Source organism: Diprion similis, chromosome 14, assembly GCF_021155765.1.
Source record: "Diprion similis isolate iyDipSimi1 chromosome 14, iyDipSimi1.1, whole genome shotgun sequence".
NCBI lineage: Eukaryota > Metazoa > Arthropoda > Insecta > Hymenoptera > Diprionidae > Diprion > Diprion similis.
This window is the reverse complement of record NC_060118.1, coordinates 13,239,119-13,261,987: the sequence shown is the minus strand read 5'-3', so window position 1 is coordinate 13,261,987 and position 22,869 is coordinate 13,239,119. Positions and strand designations below refer to the sequence as shown.

The window sequence follows — 22,869 nt, the reverse complement described above, 5'->3', positions numbered from 1 at the left end:
ATAATAATCGAAAAACTGCATTGATATGAGATCGTCGAGTTATACTGATCGGTGATAAATATTCTACCATGATCTTCGAGTGCTTTACTTAATTAATCCGTGCTTCGTTCATTCTTCAATAATGATGTGCCAAGTTAACGATGAGCCGTTACACTGATCTAAAAATTAACATAAACGTGTCCTCGTGCAGGGGTGTGAAAAATTATTGATTCCGGAGTTATCGAGTCGTCGATAAGACACGCTACGAATTCAAAGTCAAATAATAATAATAATAATAACAATAACAACAAAAATTTGTTGATGTGTGCGTGTGCAAATATCTCACCTGTTAACCGCGCGGTGGTTCATTCACAACAGCAGAGATAATCCCCGATACATTACCGAGCACACTTTTGTCTATAAGCAACCACCAAACGTCGTATAAACAAGAGGAAAGCTTCGATCTAATCCTGTGTTGTTGTGTGTGCGAAGCGAGTGAAGTGAGGAGAGAAGTGCGCCGTTCCTTCCTCCTCCCTCCACCCTCCTCCCTCCTCACGCAGTTGCTCTTATCCTCCGGAGGGCCTCTAATTCCAGACGCGACTCGACCGACCTTAGAAACAAATAACAGACGCCTTACGCACAACCAACCGCGGGGAGATAAATTCTCAGGTATTTGTCTCATCTCTCGGGGCTCACGGTGAACGAGACGTTAATTTATCGCTTCGAAGTGACAAAAATTTAGGAAAAGGTTTTACGGATCTACCCCATCCCTTGTGGTAGAAAGTTTAATGGAAATAAATTGAATTTCTCGGTGCTTTGTTTCCTTGATGATTATTAATAAGGATGACGAGTAATAATACTCCTCGTTGTTTGGAACTATAATTTTATTTCAAAGATTACTAAAAAAAAAAAAAAGAAAAAAGAATCGAGACGCGGAGTGGAGTGGAGTGGAGTGAAGAGTGGTCCATGGAGTAGTGGAGTGTTTTGGAGTCTGGTTCTCGGGTCTCTTGGCCACCGTTTTTGAAAGTAATGCGTGGCCTTGGCGGCGGGGTGGTTTTAGTGATATTTTAACGGCGTGGTTAAACGCTCAGTGGTACCATCATGATCGCTACCTGGTGCTTCGCCGTCGAGCTGCTCCTCCTGATGTGCCTGCAACACGTAACGGCGGATAATTTGGGTAACGTAAATTATTCAGAAAAGTTTTAATATTAAAACGTCTCGGAGCGCGGGAAACGGGCCAAGGCGAGGGTGGGCACCACCTCGATGTTATTACACACCTCGCGCCCAACCCCAAACTCCTTTGATCACCGGCTCTCGAAGCTTCGAGCCGCGCGCGGTGTGTAAGCGTGTGCATAATGCACGCGAACGGGAGGAGGAAGGGAGGGGTGGAAGAGCCCGAGGTTTTCCACCCTCGTCTCTGCTTCTGCTTCTGCTTCTTCTCCTTCGCCTCGTTTCCACCCCTCACCACCTTCCATATTCGGGTGTAATATTTTAATACCATTTTTATTCACCCTCTTATGCTTTCACACGCGGCGGCTTGCCGGGGGAGAGGGAAAACGACGACGATGGGGTTCAGGGCGTGTCTGGCGTTCAAATTATAGACTCGAAGACCGCGAGGCCTTCGCTATAAATTAACCTCGAGCCACCGTTGCCTTGTAACGAGGAAAGTCCATGTGGATCTATCCTCCTTCGTTCGTCTCTGCCTCTCCCACTGCAGGCTGAGCTTTCCGAAGCTTTTCATTTTCATCCCTTAATGTTGGGCCGGTCGGACTTTCTCCGCGATACACGCGATATATATTTACTCTCCTTTATTCGTGTGTACGCAGCTTTCGAACGATTTTCTTTTTTCCACTCAATGTTCTCTGTTCCGATAAGCCGTTTTCTTTCCCTTGTTGGTTTTTCCGCCTCAGTTTGTATTATATTTGTACAAAAGAGAGAATAAGTCTAGTTCAAACTGATTGGATATATCGTCTGACTTTACGTAGGAATACCATATATATATATATATATATACATAGAGAGAAACAGCGATAGTCGAATTATCGTATAAATTGGATTTATTCCTAGGCATTGGAATAATTTCGATTCAGATGCGACGTCGTTCGATCATATATTTAAATGACGAATAGCTATATTTGGGGGTTGGTTTCACCCCGGCGGCGCGTAGCGTCGCGTCGCCTCGCGTCATAGGTATAAAGTCACCCCGTAGCATTCGCCTGTTTGAATACCCCATAAATTGTTAATGTAATTGGCACGTTCGAGAATCGGAAATTGTGATTTTACCCGATGCGCGATTCCACGACGCGCGGCAAACTTTAAAAACTTTTCTATCTCATAAATTTCTCGAGAAAAAGGGCGCGACGGGGAGGGAGATGGACTTGCATACCTCTCGCCCTGGGCTTGCTCCGTTCTCCTTCAAGTCGACACAAATAAAGAACGTCTCCTCCGTATTTCACTAGACTTTTGAATTCGGAAATTGTGGTATTGCAGTAAGAACGAACCGTGAAGCCACACATATATATATATATATATAACGGATGTATTTTCATTCCAATACATACTTACCGCCTTTTTTATTTATCATCCCCCCCCTTGCTGTTGAAACTTCAGGTGAATTACGATCGTTTATCGGAAAACGTTTCACCTTTATCTTGTTACACACACATACTTGCAGGAATATCAAGCTTGATTTCAAGTCTGACATTTTTTTTTTTGTTCGGATATAAAACTTGAGTCTATCTGTACCAAAGTGCTCGTATATCTACACTTGGTAAAATTTTGCAAGTAGGTTAAATCTGGGAACTGAAATGTATAAAAAATACGATGCTCGAGAGGATCGTTGAATGGTTAATAATAATTAATGATGTAAAAAATGAATAAGTAATTTGCTTGAGTTGGTGACATTCTTGGGAAAAGATTTTAGATCGAATTTAGAGTCAACGTTTTTATATATAAAAAGCCTGATAAGACACATCATCCGACGGAAGAAGGTGCGGCTTCTGGTGTCGCAGCCTGGCGTGAATTTGGAAGCATTACTAACGGAGTGCTGCCTGGAACATCATTCTCGATTGGTGGAGCTGCCAACGACGTGGGAAATTGAAGAAAATTGGACAATAATTGACGGGCTTGTCACGGTGACATTAACGGTGGGAAATGCGACTCAAGTTTTTCAAAGTGATTGTGGATCTATTCCTTCTTCGCGAGGATCTACGGAGCTGCTGCCGACATCCTGGAGCCGATTATTGCAGACTGCTTCGCTGAAGGATGATCGTGTCTTCAGCAGAAAGTCCCGCAGTGCCTGCGTCAGGATCATCGCGGATCAATCAAACGGCAACGAGAGAGGAACGGACCGGCAAAATTGGTTATCCACGATCTGCGGTTTACGATCACTTGAGAAGAAGGAGAAAAAAAAAAGGAAAAATGCGAGTCGCTTTTCCATCGCTGATATCGCCGCGTCACTCGCTCGTCGATATTGCCCACGGATGTATTTTATCGAGCTCTTTATAGCGATGGCAATAAATATATATAATATACACATAGAATTTCACCGACAAGAAAACAAATCGCAAATCTTTACTTCTTGTTAAACTATATATATATATATATATACATTTGCCAAGTAATATCGTAGCATTCAACTACTTTTTCGGCATTGTACTACTTATCGTTAGTTCTGTGATTGGATTATTTTTATCCGTTTTTTTGTTTTTTTTGTTTATACGAAAATTCGTTTAATCATAATTGGATGGAGTGTTGTTCTCCACGGGTTTGATTAAATATTTTTGAATCGTCCAACGTATCGAGGATAATGAAAAACGGGGTAATGGCTAGGAATAAAATAATTCTGCTTGTCAGGTTAATCGGGTGGTTTAATCAAAACCAGATTTTAAATGTCGTTATTCAAATTAAATTGAATTTTGGATTATTCTGGAACACCGGTGCACCCGGGCTATTCACGGGATAACAACCGTAGCTGAGCCCCACTTGATGGAGCGATTTCGTTGATACGTGGCTTTTATTTTTCTACGTTGGTATATCAAGCTTGAAATTCCCATGCAGATTTGTCGAATCGTTGGTATAACTCCTGCTCGTACTGTCAGGCTGCGGTTATGCAATTTTCCAAAAAATTGTTCTTCGATGTCTACCTTTTTCAATGGTCTTTTGAAATTTTCTCACTTAAATTCCCATTCTATTCCATGCCAATTGTCAACGGCCAAAGATGACACCTTCGTTCATGAATATAATATTCTGATAAAGAATTTCCAACGCGTAGAATTGTGAATCTATCGTGTCCATCCATCCACCGTCAAATATGGTTCGTAGATCGTGCGGGACGTGTAATTATGCTTCGGTAAGTGGATTCCGTTGCATAACACCGCGAGTAAGACGTGTGTTCGTATATCCGGTCACGCGCCTCGGGCTATGTGTTCGTGTTTTAGCTTCGGCTTTCACGAATCCCTAATCATTCACCTGCATCCCGACGTATTGATTACCTGAGGTAATTGTGTCAGGTTCAATTAAGGTGACGAACCAGGAATCTTCGGCTTTCCGTTTCTCTGTTTTTGTTGAAAAAAAAATACTGTTCTTATCACACCGATAGTGAAAAGTTTAGAATTTCGAAGTTTAGAAAATCACCATCAATCATTTTCGGATGAACGTCTGTCTGTGTATGTGTGTACGTATGTATCAATGATTTTTGTATCAATCGATGCGGCTTTTTCAAATTTAGAACTGATTAGATTTTAGATTTGAAGAATTTTGTACTTTTTCAGTTATTTGAATAACGAAATTCCAAAGAATTAAATGAAAATGATAATGTCTCGAGAAGGAATGACCGGGTTGGAATAAAAATTGATATCGTGAGGTGTTTTGGGTAAATAATCACGAAACTGAGGTCAGATTTGTTAAATTTAAATTTCGCGTATTCGATAAATTGAAAAAAAAAAAAAAAAAACTAAAAACGTTTGTATGTTGACGAAAGTTGGTACTCGTCGATTTGTTTGGTGGCTAATCACGAATCTGAAGTCAGATTGTGAAATCCAAAATGGCTATTCAATATGGTGAAAAAATAAATCTAAAAATATTCCGATTTAGGTAGAAATTGGTAGACGGATGTCTTTTGGTCCACAGATAACGAATCCAAGATCAGACTTCCAAAATGTTTTTTAACGATGGATGCATTACAGTGATCCAAAGTAAAAAAAAAAAAATGGTCATATTTTCATAATCACAAATTTGAATTTCACATTGGAAAGAACTTTTCTCGACTAATCTACTCCTATCTCTATACATATATATGTATACATATACATATACATATACCAGAAACTTATTTTGGTTTGAAATTCGTCGAGGGAGGAAGAAGAAGAAGAAAAAAAAAAATTGATCGTTTCTCGAAGTGGTAGTTTTCTCTAGGGGTTGTGCCTGCGCGACGAAGGACCCTTTTGTACGCGGGGGGTGGGGGGAGGGATCTAGGGATGGAGGGACGGAGGCGTAAAAATTGGAACCCTTAACTTTGAAAGGAAAGGGCATTATCGCGCCGCATGAAATAGAAGAGAGAGACCACCCAGGAAGGGAAGTTCTTCCCTCACGTGTTTCGAATTGCGACCCTCTCTTTACCGGATTGTCGCCTTAAGCCTTGAGTAAACATGTGTGGCATTTGTTTCTCTTCTTCTTCTTCTTCTTCTTCTTCTTCTTCTTCTTCTTCTTTCCGAACTTTTAAAACGTTGTGTAAATATTTCCAACATGTTTTGCCGCACTATCTCTCTTTCTCTCTCTGAACTTGTTATACACGCGTCTATATCCACGAGAGAGGTAATTAAATTCCTCCTCGTCCCCCTCCCCCGCAACCAAATTTTTTGCCTCATTATCTCGACATTTTTTATTCACGTATCATTAAAGCGTAAAATATTTGAGAGAATAATACACGAAAGCATAAGTAGTTTCTCTGTATCCTTTAAATTCGTTCCTTCAAGCAGGTCCGCCGAACTTTGGCGTTGTTGGCGGTTTAAATTAACGCGTAATTTCTGCCCGATAATCTTCGGGGCCCAGTTTAGAAGGGCCCAACGTGCGTCTCTGCATACATGCCAGTCGTTGACCTCAAGGACGTGCCTCTGAGAATTATTCGTTGTCCAAATAGTATCGAGCACCTATCTCATCGTCATTCGGCTGACCGAGACCAAATTTGGCAGCGACGGCGAAGGTCTGACCTAACGCCTAACCTCGACAGCTCGCACGTTACTTTTTTAACTCTTGACTCGATTCAACCGTGTGGCTAAGATTTATATCAGCACACGTGTTATTCGACGGCTCGTTTTGTTCGGCCACGATACGAGCTCTGTACTTGTTTGTTACTTACTGTGACTCACGAGTTCAGCGATTAATAATACATGCAATAAAAAAACAAACCAAAAAAAAAAAAAACGCAAACTATGACGAAAAACATGGATTAAATATTCACCTTCCTGGCACACGCTTGGTTAATCATTTCTCTTCTCTGTCTCTCACTGTCCTCTACGTTATTCTTATTCTTTTTATTTCTTCTTATTCTTCTTGTTCTTGTTTGTCGAGTATTCTTACATAGAATTTGCTCCTGGAGTGGCACTCTGTGGACGAGTTGTTGGAACGGTTTTTACGTTTCTCTTCGTTTCGTCCCGAGTCCTTTTTCCACGGGAAGGAAAAGAATTAGGTATGGTAATAAAAATAGTTGGATAGCAAGTTGTTTGAACTCTTTGAATAACAATAGATCGGCTCATTACGCAGCTCCTCTTCCACATCCGTAACCACGGATTACTACCGCGGGAATATCTGCAGTAATACGACAAAGAATTTCTACTAGAATTCACTTTAGGAGTTGGTTTCTTGTTTTCCCCGGAATAACTTGTGGAAAGAATGCTAAAGAAGAAGGTTCTTCTATTTTAACATAAGGTTGTGATTCTCTCTTCTGCTTCTTTCGATCTTAAGACGATGAGAGAGTCCTGCGGTAGAATTAAACTTTCGGCTGAAATTGAAGAGAAAAAGAGAAAAAGAGAGATAGTAAAAAAGTAACGAGTTGTCTAATTTCTATAAACTTTATAGAATATATATTTTTTATAACTATAAAATTTATATCGCATACTTTGATAAAGGATGAAAGTATTTACAGATCCCCCATGATTTAAAAGATAATTCTTTCTTATCGTCTAATTGTGCTCTCGAAAATCTTCATTTTCGTTCTTCGCATCTGTCACGTGATCTCATCGTGGTTTTCTTTTTATCCTCAACACGAACCTTTTCCTCTTCTCGTATCTCTTCCTCTTCTCCCACCGTCGTACTTTTATTCTTCTTCTTCTTCTTCTTCTTCTTCTTCTTCTTCTTCTTCTTCTTCTTTCCAGCGTTTCGATCTTTCTCACAGCTCATCCCTTAAATTAATCTTACCCCACAGTGTCCAACGTCTCGAGAGGGTCTCTCTCCTCATATTTCACCTCGTAATTTTCATCCTCGAGTAGGTACACCAGCCTCCTTAATTAATATATCTCTATCCATCCCCTAATTGAACTGTTCGTCATCGCCCCTTTATCGTTAACCGCCCGGCTCTTGACAGTTTTTGAAGGAAACCAGATAAAAAAAAAAAATAAATAAATAAATAACTGGAATTAAAGAAGAAAAACAAAAAAAAAATGGAAAAACAGTAATAATGAGAATATCAGATTATCGTTTTCGTAAACTTCTCACATTTCGGCTGTATGACAGGATATTACAATCCGCTCGTCTATTTGTCAAGAGAGATTGTTCTCTCTTCGAAGATTTAAAACTTGTGTAAAAAGATCTATGTTGAGGTTAAACATTATGAACTAAATCATCGAGCAATTTTTTTACAACTTTCAGGGATTTTAGCTTTTCAAAATATGAACATGTTTTATTTTTTACGATTGACCAGTTGAGCTTATCAGACCTATCAACCCTTAATCTGCGTAGCAACGATTTTCCCAAACATGCAGAATCGTTAAAGTAACGTTACTAACTTGAACCACATGAAAAAGAAACGTTATTATTTCACGATAGTATATACATTGACGCGCTTAATACGTCTTTCACCCGATAAAACATCCCTCTGCGAAGAACAAACGTGTGCGTTAGATTTAGAAAATAATTTATCACCCGATAGATTTCTGCAGATCTCGCGGTAAGCCAGAAACTCCTAAGACGATCACTAAGTGAGAATACAGAGAAAAGCACGTTCTACATCCTTCCTTTATCAACGTCGTCCTACGTATCCATGAATTTTGAATTAGTAGAAATTCTAGGGGTTTTAACGGTGTTCGTCGTTATTTTCCTCCCTTTCACCCTGCGTTATACCTACTATACTATACGTACCGCAGTTTCCTTTGCTTCCCGATTTATCTCCGTTCTTCCCTCTGTTTTCCACTGTATTTGCACCCTCGCATTTTTCACCCTCGTTGCTCTCTAAGCTCATGCTTCACACCCAGCGTCGTGTTTGCGCCGTTTTTACGAACAAACAAAATTCGCTACACGTCTGCTGCCTAGACGTAGCCTAGCTCGTATCGTCGTAATCCTCGTCGTTGTTTAGTCTGCCAAGCACACTGCACCCACACACCTGTCTCGGTTTACTCCCAGAATGCATCTCTCTGTCAGTGCCAAGAAGACATACCGCCATTGGTGCAGCCCCATGAGGTATATCTATAGCGCAGACCGACATACGACTCGTGGCAAATATTTACTCGGCCAATTTGCACCCTTCTCTTCTCACATGCATCATATCATGGAATGGGATATACTCGCAAACGGAAATGGCATGCCTTGGTGGAAAATCTGCGGTATAATTGCGAAGCTAGTCTTGTCTGATTAATTAAATTAAACTTGACGTCTCACCTCGCTAATCGAGAACTCGGATTTCGGAGTTTACTGGCATCGCTTGTCTCACGAAATTTCATTCACCTCATCGGAATATTTATTACTTTTTACTTATTAGACACAAAAACTTCGGTGACCTGTCAGAAATTTAATCCGAGAATTACAAGATAAGAAGTGATATTTATATCGCGTTTTTGACAGGATCATCCCTTAAAGTGCTCGAGAACGAGTCAGACAGGCTAACAGATTATTACTATTTAATTATATCCAAGCATTCATCGTTTTATTGAGGTTAAATTGCTCGCGGGGTGTGTTTGGCTGCTGTGGGAAAGGAGGCGTCAAGCACTAACAGTATACACCTAAAGGTCTCTCCACATTAACCTACACACCGACTTCAACCCTTGATGAATTATTTATCCTCCGACGGTTATTTTCCACCGTTGTACATTTAAAAAGAGTTTAACTCTGTTTTCTCATGTCACCTGTAGGTGTGCGTCCATCGATGTAGGTAAAAAACCATCCCCGCGGAACCCTTGATATTACATTAAAATTGATAACCCTTACTCCGAGTGTAATACGAAATTTTAGAGACCCTTACCCACGCCCAACGAATCCCTATTTTCTCTACCGTTTCATATAACCTTTCTCTGGATATTGTCCCGCAGAGAGATGCTTTGTTATGGGGATTTAATTTTTTATCCGCACTTTTATTTATGGGGTCGTGAAATTATCCGCGATGATTTTTCCCTGTCGTTGTTGGAAGCAGTTTTCGCTGATCTTCCACGTCGCTGTATCGATATTGGCCTTTTCTCACTTTGGTTTAACGTTAGTGTACACAAGTTACATGCCTCGTCGGTCATTAACGGTCCAATGTGCCAGAGTGCCTACATGTGGACGACGTGAATCACTTCTCAAACTAATTTCAAGTCGCTGGGTAGTCTCTCGACTTTGAGCTCCCTTGTAGATAAATACCTACGTGTATACCTCTACTCTCTGAAGGTTTGTCAGACTCGCAGGATCAGAAGCCAACTTCCACTTGGTATATACGTATGCAAATGTTTGACCTGGCCTGCGTCAGACTGATATTTGAGAACGTTGTGTTCTACAGTAATCTCGTTTCTTCAAATTTTCGAAAATGGTTCGACAAGTTTTATCTCGGAAATTTTTATTTATCCTTTTCAATCATAGTGGCAAAGTATTTTTATCTCCATTTTTTGGATATTTTTAAACAATCTTTCTTTTCCATTTTTCTTGCTGTTTCTGATAGTAAACTAACAGGAGTAATCATTGCGGTACAATGTAAATTGATATTGTTAAAAACAAATGAATTTAAAAACACGAATAATTACATTTACGCATTTTTGAAACTTCAGTACAGCGAATCAAATCAGTGACCCCAAAAACACAGTTTTTTCACCGTATTAGATCTAATCTCTAATTTTCGCCCAAAATATTAGATCCAATGTTTCGAATTTTCAAAATCTAATTTCACATTCATACACCATCTTGTTACAAAAGTCGACTCAGCACAATAATGTTTGACTAAAAGGGGTTGTACACCGTTTCTTTTTTTTTTTTTGTTATTTCAGCAAGATCGTGGCGAACGTAGGTTAAAAAACGATGATCATAACTTACCCAGTAATTGGAGAAAGAAATTGAAACGGTTCATCATATTGTCGCCAGTGATTCGTTCCCTCGCCCTCTTTTCTCACTATTTCTCTATCCCTGTTTCTCTTTTATATCGTCTCAAGCTTTTTCTAGCGCAACTTTTTACTCCCCCCTCCCCCCCCCCCCCTCCCACCTCTCTTTAATCACCCCTAGATATCCGGCGATCAGTGGCTGTGCTGCCTGCCCGTTGGTTCTATAAGGTCGGTAGGGTAGGTACCTTTAGGGGTGGGGGAGGGAGGGGATTTCGCTTGTCTGAATCAGCCGCGGAAGTAACGCGTCACTCTGCTTATTGGGTCGAACTTAATCTGATCCATCCACGTCACCGTGGAAACTCCGCCCACCCATTCTATCCTGTTCTGCCTATATGCTCAAGCGATTTTACGAGTTGCCCGTTCTTGCAGTTGAGCGGCGCAGCATCCAGTCTGTTATCTGATAACGTTCAGTCATGTTACCCGTGAAATCGTAACGCGGGGATTCGGCGAGGAAGTTTTGTTCCTCTTTTTTTTTTCATCCCCCCTCTTCTGATCGAACTTTGACAATGTTGAGAATAATTTAAATTTGATTTTTGCGATAAGCAAACGTTGCGTTTCATCGCAGTTATTATTACAGCGGATATCGTAACCGGCCGATCTGCAGTTAAAACGGGTTTCGATGGAGCGGAAATTTGATCTCTCTAGCGACACGAGTATCATTTTGTGAAAAATTATCTCTCATCGCGTAGGTACATCGAGATTGTACAGAATTATTTTGCGAAATTTTGAATCGTCGTAAGGATCGTAAGTTTTAAGTTTCTACATCGAGTCTTATTGTTAAAGACAAAGTGATTTATTAACCATGTGTACTGTACCTACTAAACGTGGAAGCCACTTGCGTTCGGAGTCGTTTTTGAAGCCTTGATTCGTTACGGTACTTACACATACAAGAGACTTTAGCTTTCGTAACGGAGAAAATGCAGGCGAGCCTGACGGAATTTCAGGAGGAGAAGGACTACTCGCGACACGTGCTCGCCATAAGTTACGACCTGTGGATACTTTGGTTTACTGCTTCTGAAGATCCCGTCGTTTCGGGCGAGTAGTTCATTGCTTTGTTTAGTGGGGCGTGGGCGACCTTTTTCTATGCATTTGAGGGAAGGACCCCATCCCCAAAATCCTGAGCGACGCGAAGCATTGAAAGCTCTCCTTATGTTCCAATATCACGTGTCTCTCTTTCCCTTTTTCCTTCCTTTTCTCTTTCAAAGCAGCCCCGCAGGGTGTTGGCTTCAATTTCACCAGCTGTATACATATAGCTACAGCTATTTGCTCGTCGATTCAATTATTCACAAAATACTTTGCCGTCCTTTTTTTTTCCGAGTCTTTTCATTGATCTGGATTACAATTTTTTCAACCCTGTCATACGCCTCTTCCTACCACCTCACCAACCATGGCCGCTGTTTGATCATTTCAAAGGGTAGCTGGACGTCGCGTTCGAGCGCGAATCGAGAAAGCTATCGTCCATCCTGCCAACCCACCCTTCGGTTGGTCCTTTTTTTTTCAATGCGATAACATCGTTACTCGATTACCTCACCCACGAGGTAGCGTAGTGGAAGGAACAGGAGGGGTGAAAGGTGATTAGTTGCCTTCCTCCAATTTTTGAATCCCTAAACACCTGGCTGTACGTTCTTTTTTTTTCAACTGTTCCAAATCCTTCGCTCGCTTCCGTCATATTATTTTCGCTCAAACGAAGGGCTGGGACTAAAGCTCCGAATTTGAAAAGTTCCGTAAGCGACAAACTCGGATTTTTTTTTTTTTTTTGCTGGTGAAACTTAAAGTAACCGAATCAAACTTTGACGAAACATCACCAAGTTTCGAGTAAGTTTTCATTTCTTAACATCAAGTTTCACCCGACAAATAATTCGGAATAAGGCGCTTCCGCAACTTTTCAAATTCGTAACTTTAACACCCCCCTCCCTCAGAATGACGATATATACATAAATACATACTTTCTGCACTCTGACGTTGAGATTCTTCCTTTCAAACTTACCCGCAGACGCGCGTATATTCTTCGTTCTTTTTTTTTTTTATCTCAAACATCAGATTAGTTTTCCTTCGGGAAACGTTATCGTATATCCCAGACTTCAGCTGTTGCAACTTTTATAAAAAATATAAAAAAAAAAAAAAATAAAAAACATCTTTAAAATCCAATATATTGGTACCAGATAATATGGTCGTCGTTCCCAAATTCTCTGGAACGGTGCCCCTTCTTTTTCTTCCTTTTTTTTTTTTTTTTTTTCAAACTTTCACGGTCCGACTGAGGAACAATATCTAAAACACGTGTGCCTGCCGTCGTGTCCCGGAGTAACATGCGGCCTGCAGCTTTCCTCCAAAGTATCGTATTTTACACTCCACTCAGCGCCTACTTCGCGTTTCCCGTTTGCGGGAAGCCTGGGACTAACCCTTCGCCCCGTCCCTTGTCCCTTGTCCCTTGTCCCTTGTCCCTTGTCCCTCGTCCTTCTTCCCTCCCTTTTGTCTCTTCATCGACATTTATGACCGCGTTATGGGGATGGGACGCCGGTGTAAGGAAGGAGGAAGGGCATCTTAGTTTTGCTCGGCTCGCGTTCGACACGCACTTAATATAACGACGACGACGACGACGACGACGCCCCTAGAGAAGTGCAGTTTTGTCCTTCGCGAACGAGGAACATGCGTCTTATTGTTGATGTAGAGTCCTGCGGCTTTGCTGAAGCCGGGGTGTCGGGTGTCGTCGAGTCGGGCTGTCGCCCTTCGGACCTTCTTACGTCCTTTAATTGCTGGCTTGGGAATTTTACTCTGACCGCCAGTATCCTTTGCACGTCTTCTCGACGTTCAAAATTTCACGTCGTATACCCGTTAGAACGAAGAAGTCGCATCGAATAATCGGGGGATAGTTTTATGCAAGTTTTCTAATTCACGGACGGGTACTTGTCTCTTGGAAAACTTTTCAGAAGACATTTATTAATTACCTACGAAATGAGTAAAAATGTTCAGATTTCATGCGGACGAGATATTCGAGCGAAATTATTATTCTTCAATTACACGTCATAAAATCAATTTACTTCCATGTTCTTGAAGTTTTCATTCTATTTTCAATTTCAACAGTTTTTAGACTTTGCTTCTTTTCTTTTCGTTGATAGTTTTTACTCAATGTAATATACGTACTTTGGGGGGCAAAGAAAAAAAAAACGTGCAAGCTCGCGTTAAGCGAAACGATCGCCAAACGCATCCACTTCACTCGACGCTGATTCTAATTTAAATATTTGCACCCTTGCCTCTCGTCGTCGTCGACGTCGTCTATGACGCTGCGCGGCTGACGAAAACAAAAGAGTTAATCTGTGTACCAAATGGAACTAAAAAGTAAAAAATGAACAAGACTCTCTTTCACTCTCGGCCCGACTAACGCCGAGAAATTAGTTTTGCCTTCGCAGAGTTCGCCGCTTTTCGTCAATTAGACACCGATTCCTGGAATGGTTTCGACGTACAAGGATTCGTAAAATTTGACGACCAGTTCCAGCTAAAACTGCAGATTTTACCTTTTTGCTTTCTTTTCTCTCATGTCAACGTTAACGAAGAAGATCTTGTTTCTAAATTTAATCGAACGCAAAGTTGCAACGATTTTTACTTTAAGGCCATCTTTCCAACCGTTGTTTAACCTACGAAGAGTAATTGCGCGAGTTTGCGCGCACACAATGGAGAAGAATGTAAAGTCAGATGAACAAAAGATGCAGTGTTTGAAATAAAAGTCTGGAGGAAATATTTGAATGAATAGTGCACGGGATGCTGGAACGATGAAATGAAATAAACGAAACTCAACCGAGGCGGGAAAGTGCAGTGAAAAGAACTCCCGTTGAACCCTTTTGCAGCAGCAGCAACAGCAGCAGCCGAGAGAATATCGTGCGCGCGAGTTAAGTCGATCGGGGTAGAAAAGAAAAAAAAAGGGGGAAATCTTTTTCATCGAATTTCTAGCGGTTTATCGGCTTTGTTCAAGACTCTTTTGACGATTCTGTCTGAGGTAGGTTTAAACCCTCTAAACCACCTCCCCCCAACCCTCTTCATCCCTCCCTAAACTCATGTCGCGCGAATTCTTTCATACTTTGAAATTCCCGCGGTTGTACAACAATGGCCCCCTTAACCGACTGAAAGAGACGGACTTGGGATTCAGGAATAAATCAGGAAGGAGGAGAAAAGAGAGAACGCGAGACTGACAGACAGAGAGAGAGAGAGAGAGAGAGAGAGTAAAAAAAAAGTAAAAAAAAAAAAAACGGAAAGCTTTGTGCAGAAGCACCACAGGTAGAATAGAAAGATTTCTTTTTAACACTTTTTCACTTTTTAGAGTAATACTGTAAAACGAAAGACAGTCTTTTACTCTCTCATTCTTTCTCTCGTTCATCTTGTATTAATTATTTTTCATTCGTAAATTAAACTCTTCAAGTTTTTTTCATTTGTACGTAATTTATTGTATTATCCGTTAAAGTTTGCCCTTCCAGACAGAAATTGGGAGGAACTTTTCGTTCGCTCAAAGTTTAGGGAAATAAAATGATGGAAAAAATGTGTTTGTGTGGCTTACGCAAAAGGGTTGGGTTGATGGAGAACGCGTCGGCCCACCATGATCGTGACCAACCGTTGCGGTTTCCTCGTAAACTGTTGTAGGTTATACCTGCATGGGTTCGGTACGTGAAAATAAAAGAGCAAAGAACAAAAAAAAAAAAGGAATAAACAAAAGGTTTGACGGGGGAATGAAAAAAACGATGTAGGTAAATAATTTTTACTACCATGTTGATTCTACGGAAGTCACTCCCTCTTTATACTTATTGTTTATTTTTTTTTCTATACCGATGGAAAGTAAAGACTAAAACAATTGAATATCGCGTTGTGAAAACACAGTCTTAATCTGACAATGAGACAGATTCAAAAGCCGAAATCAAAAGTGGAGGGTGTCCTCCTCCTCCTCCATCTTATCGCTCAACTTCCCTCCGCTCATCTCTTCTCCGCTGTGTAATAACCTCGAGGACTGTCGAGACTTACACCGAAGAGACGTCTTCAAGTCGTCTCCTCATTCTCTCCTACAGATCGGCGTCTAGCGTCTCTCTCTCTCTCTCTCTCTCTCTCTCTCTCTCTCGGCGTATATACTCGCTCATTTCCAAGAACAACGACGAGCGGAAGATACCATCTGCTCAGGGACCAAAAGTGCGTGAGCTGACTGAAAGGTGTTGAATAAACCCGCCGACAACGGGAAAGACTGACTTGACTCTCTTTTTACCGTTGAACACACGTCACGCCGATAACATGCACGGATGCGATGTTCTCCGACTGACTCGTCGGCGAACGCGATCGTCGTCAAATGGGCTGGCAAGTCTCTTCTCCACTCATATCCAACACCTTTTTGGAGACCAAGAGACCAAGAGACCAAGAATCGTGGGAATAATGCACCGTCATCGGTCGTTTTTCTGGTTTTGTTTATTTATTTATTTTTTTGGAGGGCAGGTGACCTGCTCCAATTTCTTCAAACGATAGTCTTCGTAACGGTGAAACGAGTCTTTGTAGTTGACGGAAGGTTTTTTTGTCCCCGACCAAGAGACGAGCGAGCTGCAGTTTAATCGATGTATGTACCTAACTCTGAACGTTTCCCACCACCAATTACCAAGAAAATAAACCTGTCTACGTCGCAATGTGCATGAACCACATTGCGTTGGAACTGCTAACGGGCTGACAACTTTCCTAGTATAGTCACAGCTCGAGATATACGATCATTCATACGTGCGTTTCTGTCTCTGTGTGTGGTTGTACTCTGCGGTAAATGCACTTTGTGTCGTGCTTGAAACGATTCTTGGCTTTTTTCATAACCTGTAGCACAGCGGAACGTCACGTCACGTCACGTCACGTCACTTCACGACTTGGACGTCAGTTTCAATTGCATTATTGAAATGATTGAATTAACTTCCGTCTCGGATCTGTACCTCGATTCATTAATCGTTTATTTATACCTGACGCGACATCCGACGCCGATTAATGTTTCGATATACTTTTTCTGGATCAGAGATCTTTTCAGGAGATCCGATCGAATTTAGGATCACTAAATGGTGGGTTTTGAACGTTTAAAGAACTTTAACGTATTTCTTTGCAGTTTTTTAGTTAACTGATACATAGGTTAGACTCCAAGGACTATGGAATACTATTCTTATTGTAAAAATTGACTCGGTAAAAAAATTTGTTACTCAAAGGGTCAAGTTACGTTATACTTGATGTAGATTATCAAAAATGTATTTATTTATTTTTTTCCACTTCTTTCTACATCCCGCAGCTTCTTACACTGCCATCCCCTTATATTATACCCATTTTTGTACGTGTTACTCGTTCTTTTTAATACGAAACGAGTCGCCGATCGATGTACGAGATACCTTACATCCCTACCTGTGACGCGAAAACATTATACCTAGTAGGTATATAATCGTGACATTATCGGTTCACCGGGGGATGAAAATCCTTTTGCCTTTTCCTCTGCCGGCTGATTTACACCCCCGGAAAATCCGGTAAACCATATCCGGCCTGTTCCACCCCCTCGATCTCCGTCTTCTCCACCTTCACCACTCGAGGCTCTCATTTAATTCCTGCAGGATTATCTCTCTTTCGAACTCTCTTCCATACCTACCGCTATCTCGTTGTTTATTCCCTATACATTTCCACCGCGTTATATACACAACGACTCGAGCTACCCTTGACCCCGACTAAAAGCGCGGGCGTACGACGCAGCTTCCTTATCCCTCGGGAGCTGCCGCGGTTCCTCCTCGGGGTCATAAAGTGTATTAAAAACCCGACGAGAAAAGAAGCGGGGAAGGGGGGGGGGAGGTGGTAGGAACGTAGGGAGGAGGCAAAAGTACGGTACATAAAACGTGGAAGGAAAAAGGTATATATATATATATTATTGAGGGATCATGAATGGAGGGAAACTGCAATTCCATCTGTATAACATATACATATTCGTTTATCATCTCCATCTTTGCCAGACTTTAGGCGTTTATTAAAATTATCATGTGGGTTCGTTTCGTTCACCTCGAAGTACACACCGCAGCATCATATTACAACACACGACAGCTTGCTGCAGCAGCGCATTGCAGTTTCGTACGGATCGTTGGTTATACGTAGTGAGGCTGATAAAGGCTTGCGGAGTTCCAGTTAGCCTTCCTACCTCTTTCGTGAGGGAAACGCGTTAGCTAAAAGCCGCGGTATCATTTGTCTAATGGGGTAAAATGGGAACGTACATACATACCTATGTATACACACACGTATATATATATATATATACAATACACGTGTATATGTATGTATCTATCCCTTTAACCCCCGCGTCGCGTGCCCTCCGACCCCTGAACTTCTGTTAAGCTCGACGGTGACCACAGTTGGGAAGCAGAAACCACAGTCCGACCATTGCTGAGCGCTGATTTTCATCGCTGGCTACCAACGCCTCCTCACCTCACCCCTCCTCCAGGGGTTGGTGGTGCATAACTTATGGACACAGGTATACAGCTGATAGCTGTATTCACGCGCTCGCGATCACGAAAGAGAATATTTCCCACGAACACCTTGCCTCCAGCGGCAAGTGATTCGCGACGTGTCTGTTCCGTTTGCGTGATTTCTTCTTTTTTTTTTTTTTTTTGGGGAGGGGGGGGATTGTTTTTTTTTTATTCATTTTATTTTCATCCTTTCATTCCTCGACTCTTACGTTACAGGTATATATGTATACGTATACATTATGTATAGGAATCTAGAATTCTTTGAGAATTCACTAAGAGTGAAACGCGGAGGGGTGTGTGTCTGGGTGTACGGTATAAGGTGGAAAAAGGGGGATGAATTTTTATTGATTCTTCTCAAAGCGAACGTGACACGATAGGAGAACCGTCGCATCTGCGGAACTCGCTCGTGGCGCGCGGCGCGTCGTCGTCGTCTTCCTGGGGTGCAGATATTAGGAATGAAATTGAATTGGCAGAAGAAACGGGAAGGTGGGAGGGAGGGAGGGAGGGAGGGAGGGAGGCTGCCGTGTATATGTGTCGTATGTGCGGTCTCCGAATTCAATTTGAATATCTTTATTCCCCTTCTATATGTGAAATATTTCTTCGTTGTACGTTATATTATACATAGATTTTCGATAGATTTGTTTGCTTTTGTGGGCGTCTTCTCGCGTCTTGTCGGTTTTGGTAAATCGTGAGGCCAAGTTTTCTACCCCCCTCCATTCCTTTTCGGTCTCTTCTGGATGTTTGTTTCCGAAAGTGAGCGAGAGACAGGGAAGAGAGTGCCAGCTTTATATATATATATCATTCCGCAGAGAGACGTGAAACTTCTTAACACTGCGGGAAGTTACTTGACAATCTTTACGAATTGCCTCCAACTATATGTAGACCAGGTCGTTTTACCTGTTACAATGTAGTTTTAATTTCAATTTTGTAGCATATTTTGTTTTCCTTTTTGTTAATTTCAATCAAAATTTCTAAAAAAGTGATTGTTCCGATCTCAATGATCGGAAGCCACGTTAGACTATTGTGATGTACGATCCCGATAGTTGGTTTTTGCGCTGATTTTGGTAGAAGATAAAAAAAAAAAAACGTCTGAGAAGGTGGCGAGGAAAAAATTTTTTCGAAATTTCATTCCGCGTTATTTCTTTGCCAGTTTCTTTTTTATATATTCCGCTGGTCTTGTATGACCAGCGAGGATCCGATAAGACGAGACGGCTACAGGGTTGATTTATTCAAAGTCAATAGGGGTTGGGAATTCGGCGGTGCAACGAGCACGTATTACCACGTGGGGTGATGTATGTGTATGTATGTATACCTATGGATGTATGCGTATAATATGAGATCCTTTGGAGTCGGTAAATCTCGTTGTGGAAGGCGGGCCGGCAAGAAAGGCCGCTGCGGATATATAATGTGGGTGTGTGCAGAGGGGGGAGACTAGAAGAAGAAAAGTGAAGGAAAGAAATATATATATGTGTGTGTATAAGTATATATATATATATATGTGTGTAATATATATGACGTCAAGTTCAGGCGCGAACTATCACGCCTTCGTCTCGCCGTGTAAGAAAGCTGAAAAAGAAAATCCCCGCCGCCGCGCCGTCCTCAAACGACACTTTTCTTCCTCACCAAACCCCGGGGGTGGAAATATAATCGCGGCTTTCCACGCAAGTTTTTAGTCATCACAAGATTGTAGACGTGGATCCAGCAATTTTGGTTTTGGACAATACGAAGAGAGAGAGAAAAGATAAATTAATAGATCGAAGGATCTTCTTCTATTTGAATTAGATGTATGAAATAAGCTACCGAGATAACGATCTAGACGAATTGCGCTTCCTTTGGATGAAAAAAGGGAAAAAAAAAGAAAAAAAAAGGGTCAAGCCTCGAAGGTGTGTAGTTCGTCGAGATTCCCTCGTACGATGGTGTGTATCTGTTTTTCAGATAGCAGGACTATCTGCCCGATAAAACCTCGGGGTTACAGATTTTTTTTAACGTTATTAATCTTGCAATGAAACATCTAGCCAGGAAAAAAAATTTATTTCTTCAAAGAGTTGATGTAAAAATGGGAAAAAATTAGGCAATCGTTTTTTAATTATTTGAAGTTGACTTGGGGGGGGGGGGGGGGGGGGGGAATTCGTCAACACCCTAAGCAAGGACCACCCTAATTGTATGTATATTCTATTGTGATTATAATTACCAAAGGTATTAAATAACCAGTTAAAAAACGCTTAAAACTGAGTTTTCGATTATTCATTTCGCTGTTTCGTAACGATAACCCCGAAATATCTCTGACCAAGAGGCCTATCTCAGAAAAATGAAGAAAAAAAAAAGGGCATAAAAATATCACGCTAAATAAAACTGCTACAATATTGCATAACATATCGCGACATTTATATCTCCCGACAACGTTATCAACAACGAACGAGATTGCTCGAATTTCATTCCGAATTCAAGTTCAAATATAACGTTTCGTTGGGAGATTTTTTAGCTCCGCATTGTCGGTGCATATTTATTTGTACTTGTTGTTCGATATTCGTATGACAGAATGTCTTCGTAAGAACGGAAATTAGATGCTAGTTATTCGTTAGATGGCATTGAATTCGAAGTTTAGAAACACTTTGTGGCATATTTCTGCACATTACGTTTACCCATACGTAAATGTTTGTCAATTTTTACGGAGACAACATTTGCATGAACAAATTGATTCCGAATTGCGTTTCCATGATGGAATACTCTAAGGAGATGCTTTTGTCGCTACATAATGCGCAAACACCCGGAGGTACCTGCACACCAGCTGCACAGGTGCGGTTCACGTATGCAGCTATTACGATATGTATGTATGTATGTACATTGTACATATCTACATAAGAGCCAAGGTGGCGTGGATATAGAGAGAGAGGAAGCAGTTGGGAAACCGAATAGAAACTCGCGTGGGTGCCGCAGGCCAACGTCTGCGGCAACGTGGGCGATGGGATAGGTTGAAGTCACTTTAAATCCTTACCTTACCTTAACCCCCCCCCCCCCCCCCCCCCCCCCGCCCCCCGCGATTTTTTTTTTTATTCATAGTACTTATTTACTTATTTTATTCCACTCTCGAAGATTTCCAAGTGTCGCAATCGACGCTGTCGCTATATAGTGAGAGATTTAGTTCGTATGTTATAATAACGAGTAGTTAGTCAAGAAGGTAAAACACGAGGATGTGACATTGAAAAGTGGACGATGGTTTCGCACTTTGAGAGACACAGATTAATTATTGAGCTGAGGTAAATTTTTTAACAAGATAATATTGTATGGTTTTCATCTCAGATTTGGAGAATTTAAGACTGTGGATCCAATATGGTGGATACAAATTTTAAACTTGATCAAAGGAGGTTAAACAAAATATTTCCGCACGGGGGTTTTCGGGATTCGAAAAAGTAAATTTTTGAAATCTGATTTCAGATTCGTTATCGTAATCAGGCTTAATTAAGTACCATTATGACTCGAAGGGTCATATCAACCTGCGACACGTGTCTCGCACGTGTTATGTCTTAAATTGATATTTTCTCTCTCCCTTTTTTTCCCGTCTGTTGTGTAGCCTCCCCCCCCCCCCTGCCTCGTAAGACCCTTTGTTCTCGATGAAACATATCAGTTTGTGTAAAAGCGAACGAACGAACGAACGAATGAACGCATGTGTCGCCCTTCTTGTGGCTCGCCGCACCTATTCCATCAGCTAATTACAGCGTTGGTCGTTTTTTAATTCAACGTTTCGCGTGTTCTTGACGACGCGGGGAACGTATGACAAGGACAAAATACTATAAGGGAGAAAAAATGTAGGGGGAGACAGTAATCGAGGATTGGCGGGTATGATTTAAGAAGGTGAACGATTCTCGCGCGATCGAGCACGAAACTTCAACCGGCTTGAAAAATCTATTCGTTACTGATAATTATCGAACATTTTTACAATATCGAAGTTTGTAACATTTTTATATACTCGTTAGTAATTATTTGTATAGTTAGGCGAGTCGCTAAGAAATCGAAACCCCTTTTAATTCGGGAAAGGAAAAAGTGTTATTTTTACATTAATAAATAGTTTGCTCGATTTATTTACAAGAGGGTTTATGGATGGACGGATGAACGTGTTACGATAATTTTGTTGCGTTGAAATTCTTCCTTACCAGGGTAAGAAGAAGAAGAAAAGAAAAAAAGAAAATAAAAGAAAAATATATATTCTTCCCTTACTTCTTTATTCATCCTCAGTTTACATCAACAATAATAACAAGGTTAATATTAAAAGTTTCGTTACTTGAGAAAAGTTAATGATAAAGAGAGAACGAAGGATATGAAGGATACGGAAAAGGAAAGTATATTTCGAGACTGGTATGAGGCGGAAAAGAGAACGTGAAAAGCATATCACTGGAAAAGTTAATATCGTTTCGATTCATGCTTGTATCAGTATTTAATTCGCTTCACTTGCACCGGTTCTCGAAATCCGATATCTTATCGTTTACTCTAGGAGAGTGAGAGAGAGAGAGAGAGAGAGAGAGAGAGAGAAGAATAACGAAAGAAAAAAAAATATCAAAATATACTTTAATATAAGAATTAATTTTATAATCTATTGAAAATAATTTTAGATAAAAAATTAGACTATAAAATTCGGTTAATTTAGACGTTCACTAAACGATTTTACACACATAATACCGAGGAATAGATTTATCAAATTTAATACAGTCTCAAGTAAATGTTGAAACGATCCGTTATAATATCCTCTGTAATTTCGGGTTTTTCTTAGCATGGAAAATCCTGTTTAATGATGAGTAGAAAAATCTTCATCTCTCAGCTTCCGGCGAAAGGAGCTTCGTCTTTGCTAACGG

The 22,869-nt window shown here is 40.9% G+C and overlaps 1 protein-coding gene across 4 annotated transcripts in view; it reads left to right on the top strand.

Annotated features, from left to right (window-relative positions):
- The first annotated feature begins 944 nt into the window (after positions 1-944).
- Positions 945-22,869, top strand: part of LOC124414906 (protein eva-1 homolog C-like) — a 79,962-nt gene continuing 58,037 nt past the window's right edge. For all 4 annotated transcript variants that reach the window (XM_046896063.1, XM_046896064.1, XM_046896065.1 and 1 more), the window contains exon 1: positions 945-1,156. In XM_046896063.1, coding sequence (XP_046752019.1) covers positions 1,081-1,156 — 76 coding nt within the window. In that variant the 5' untranslated portion in view covers positions 945-1,080. The remainder of the gene's footprint in view (positions 1,157-22,869) is intronic.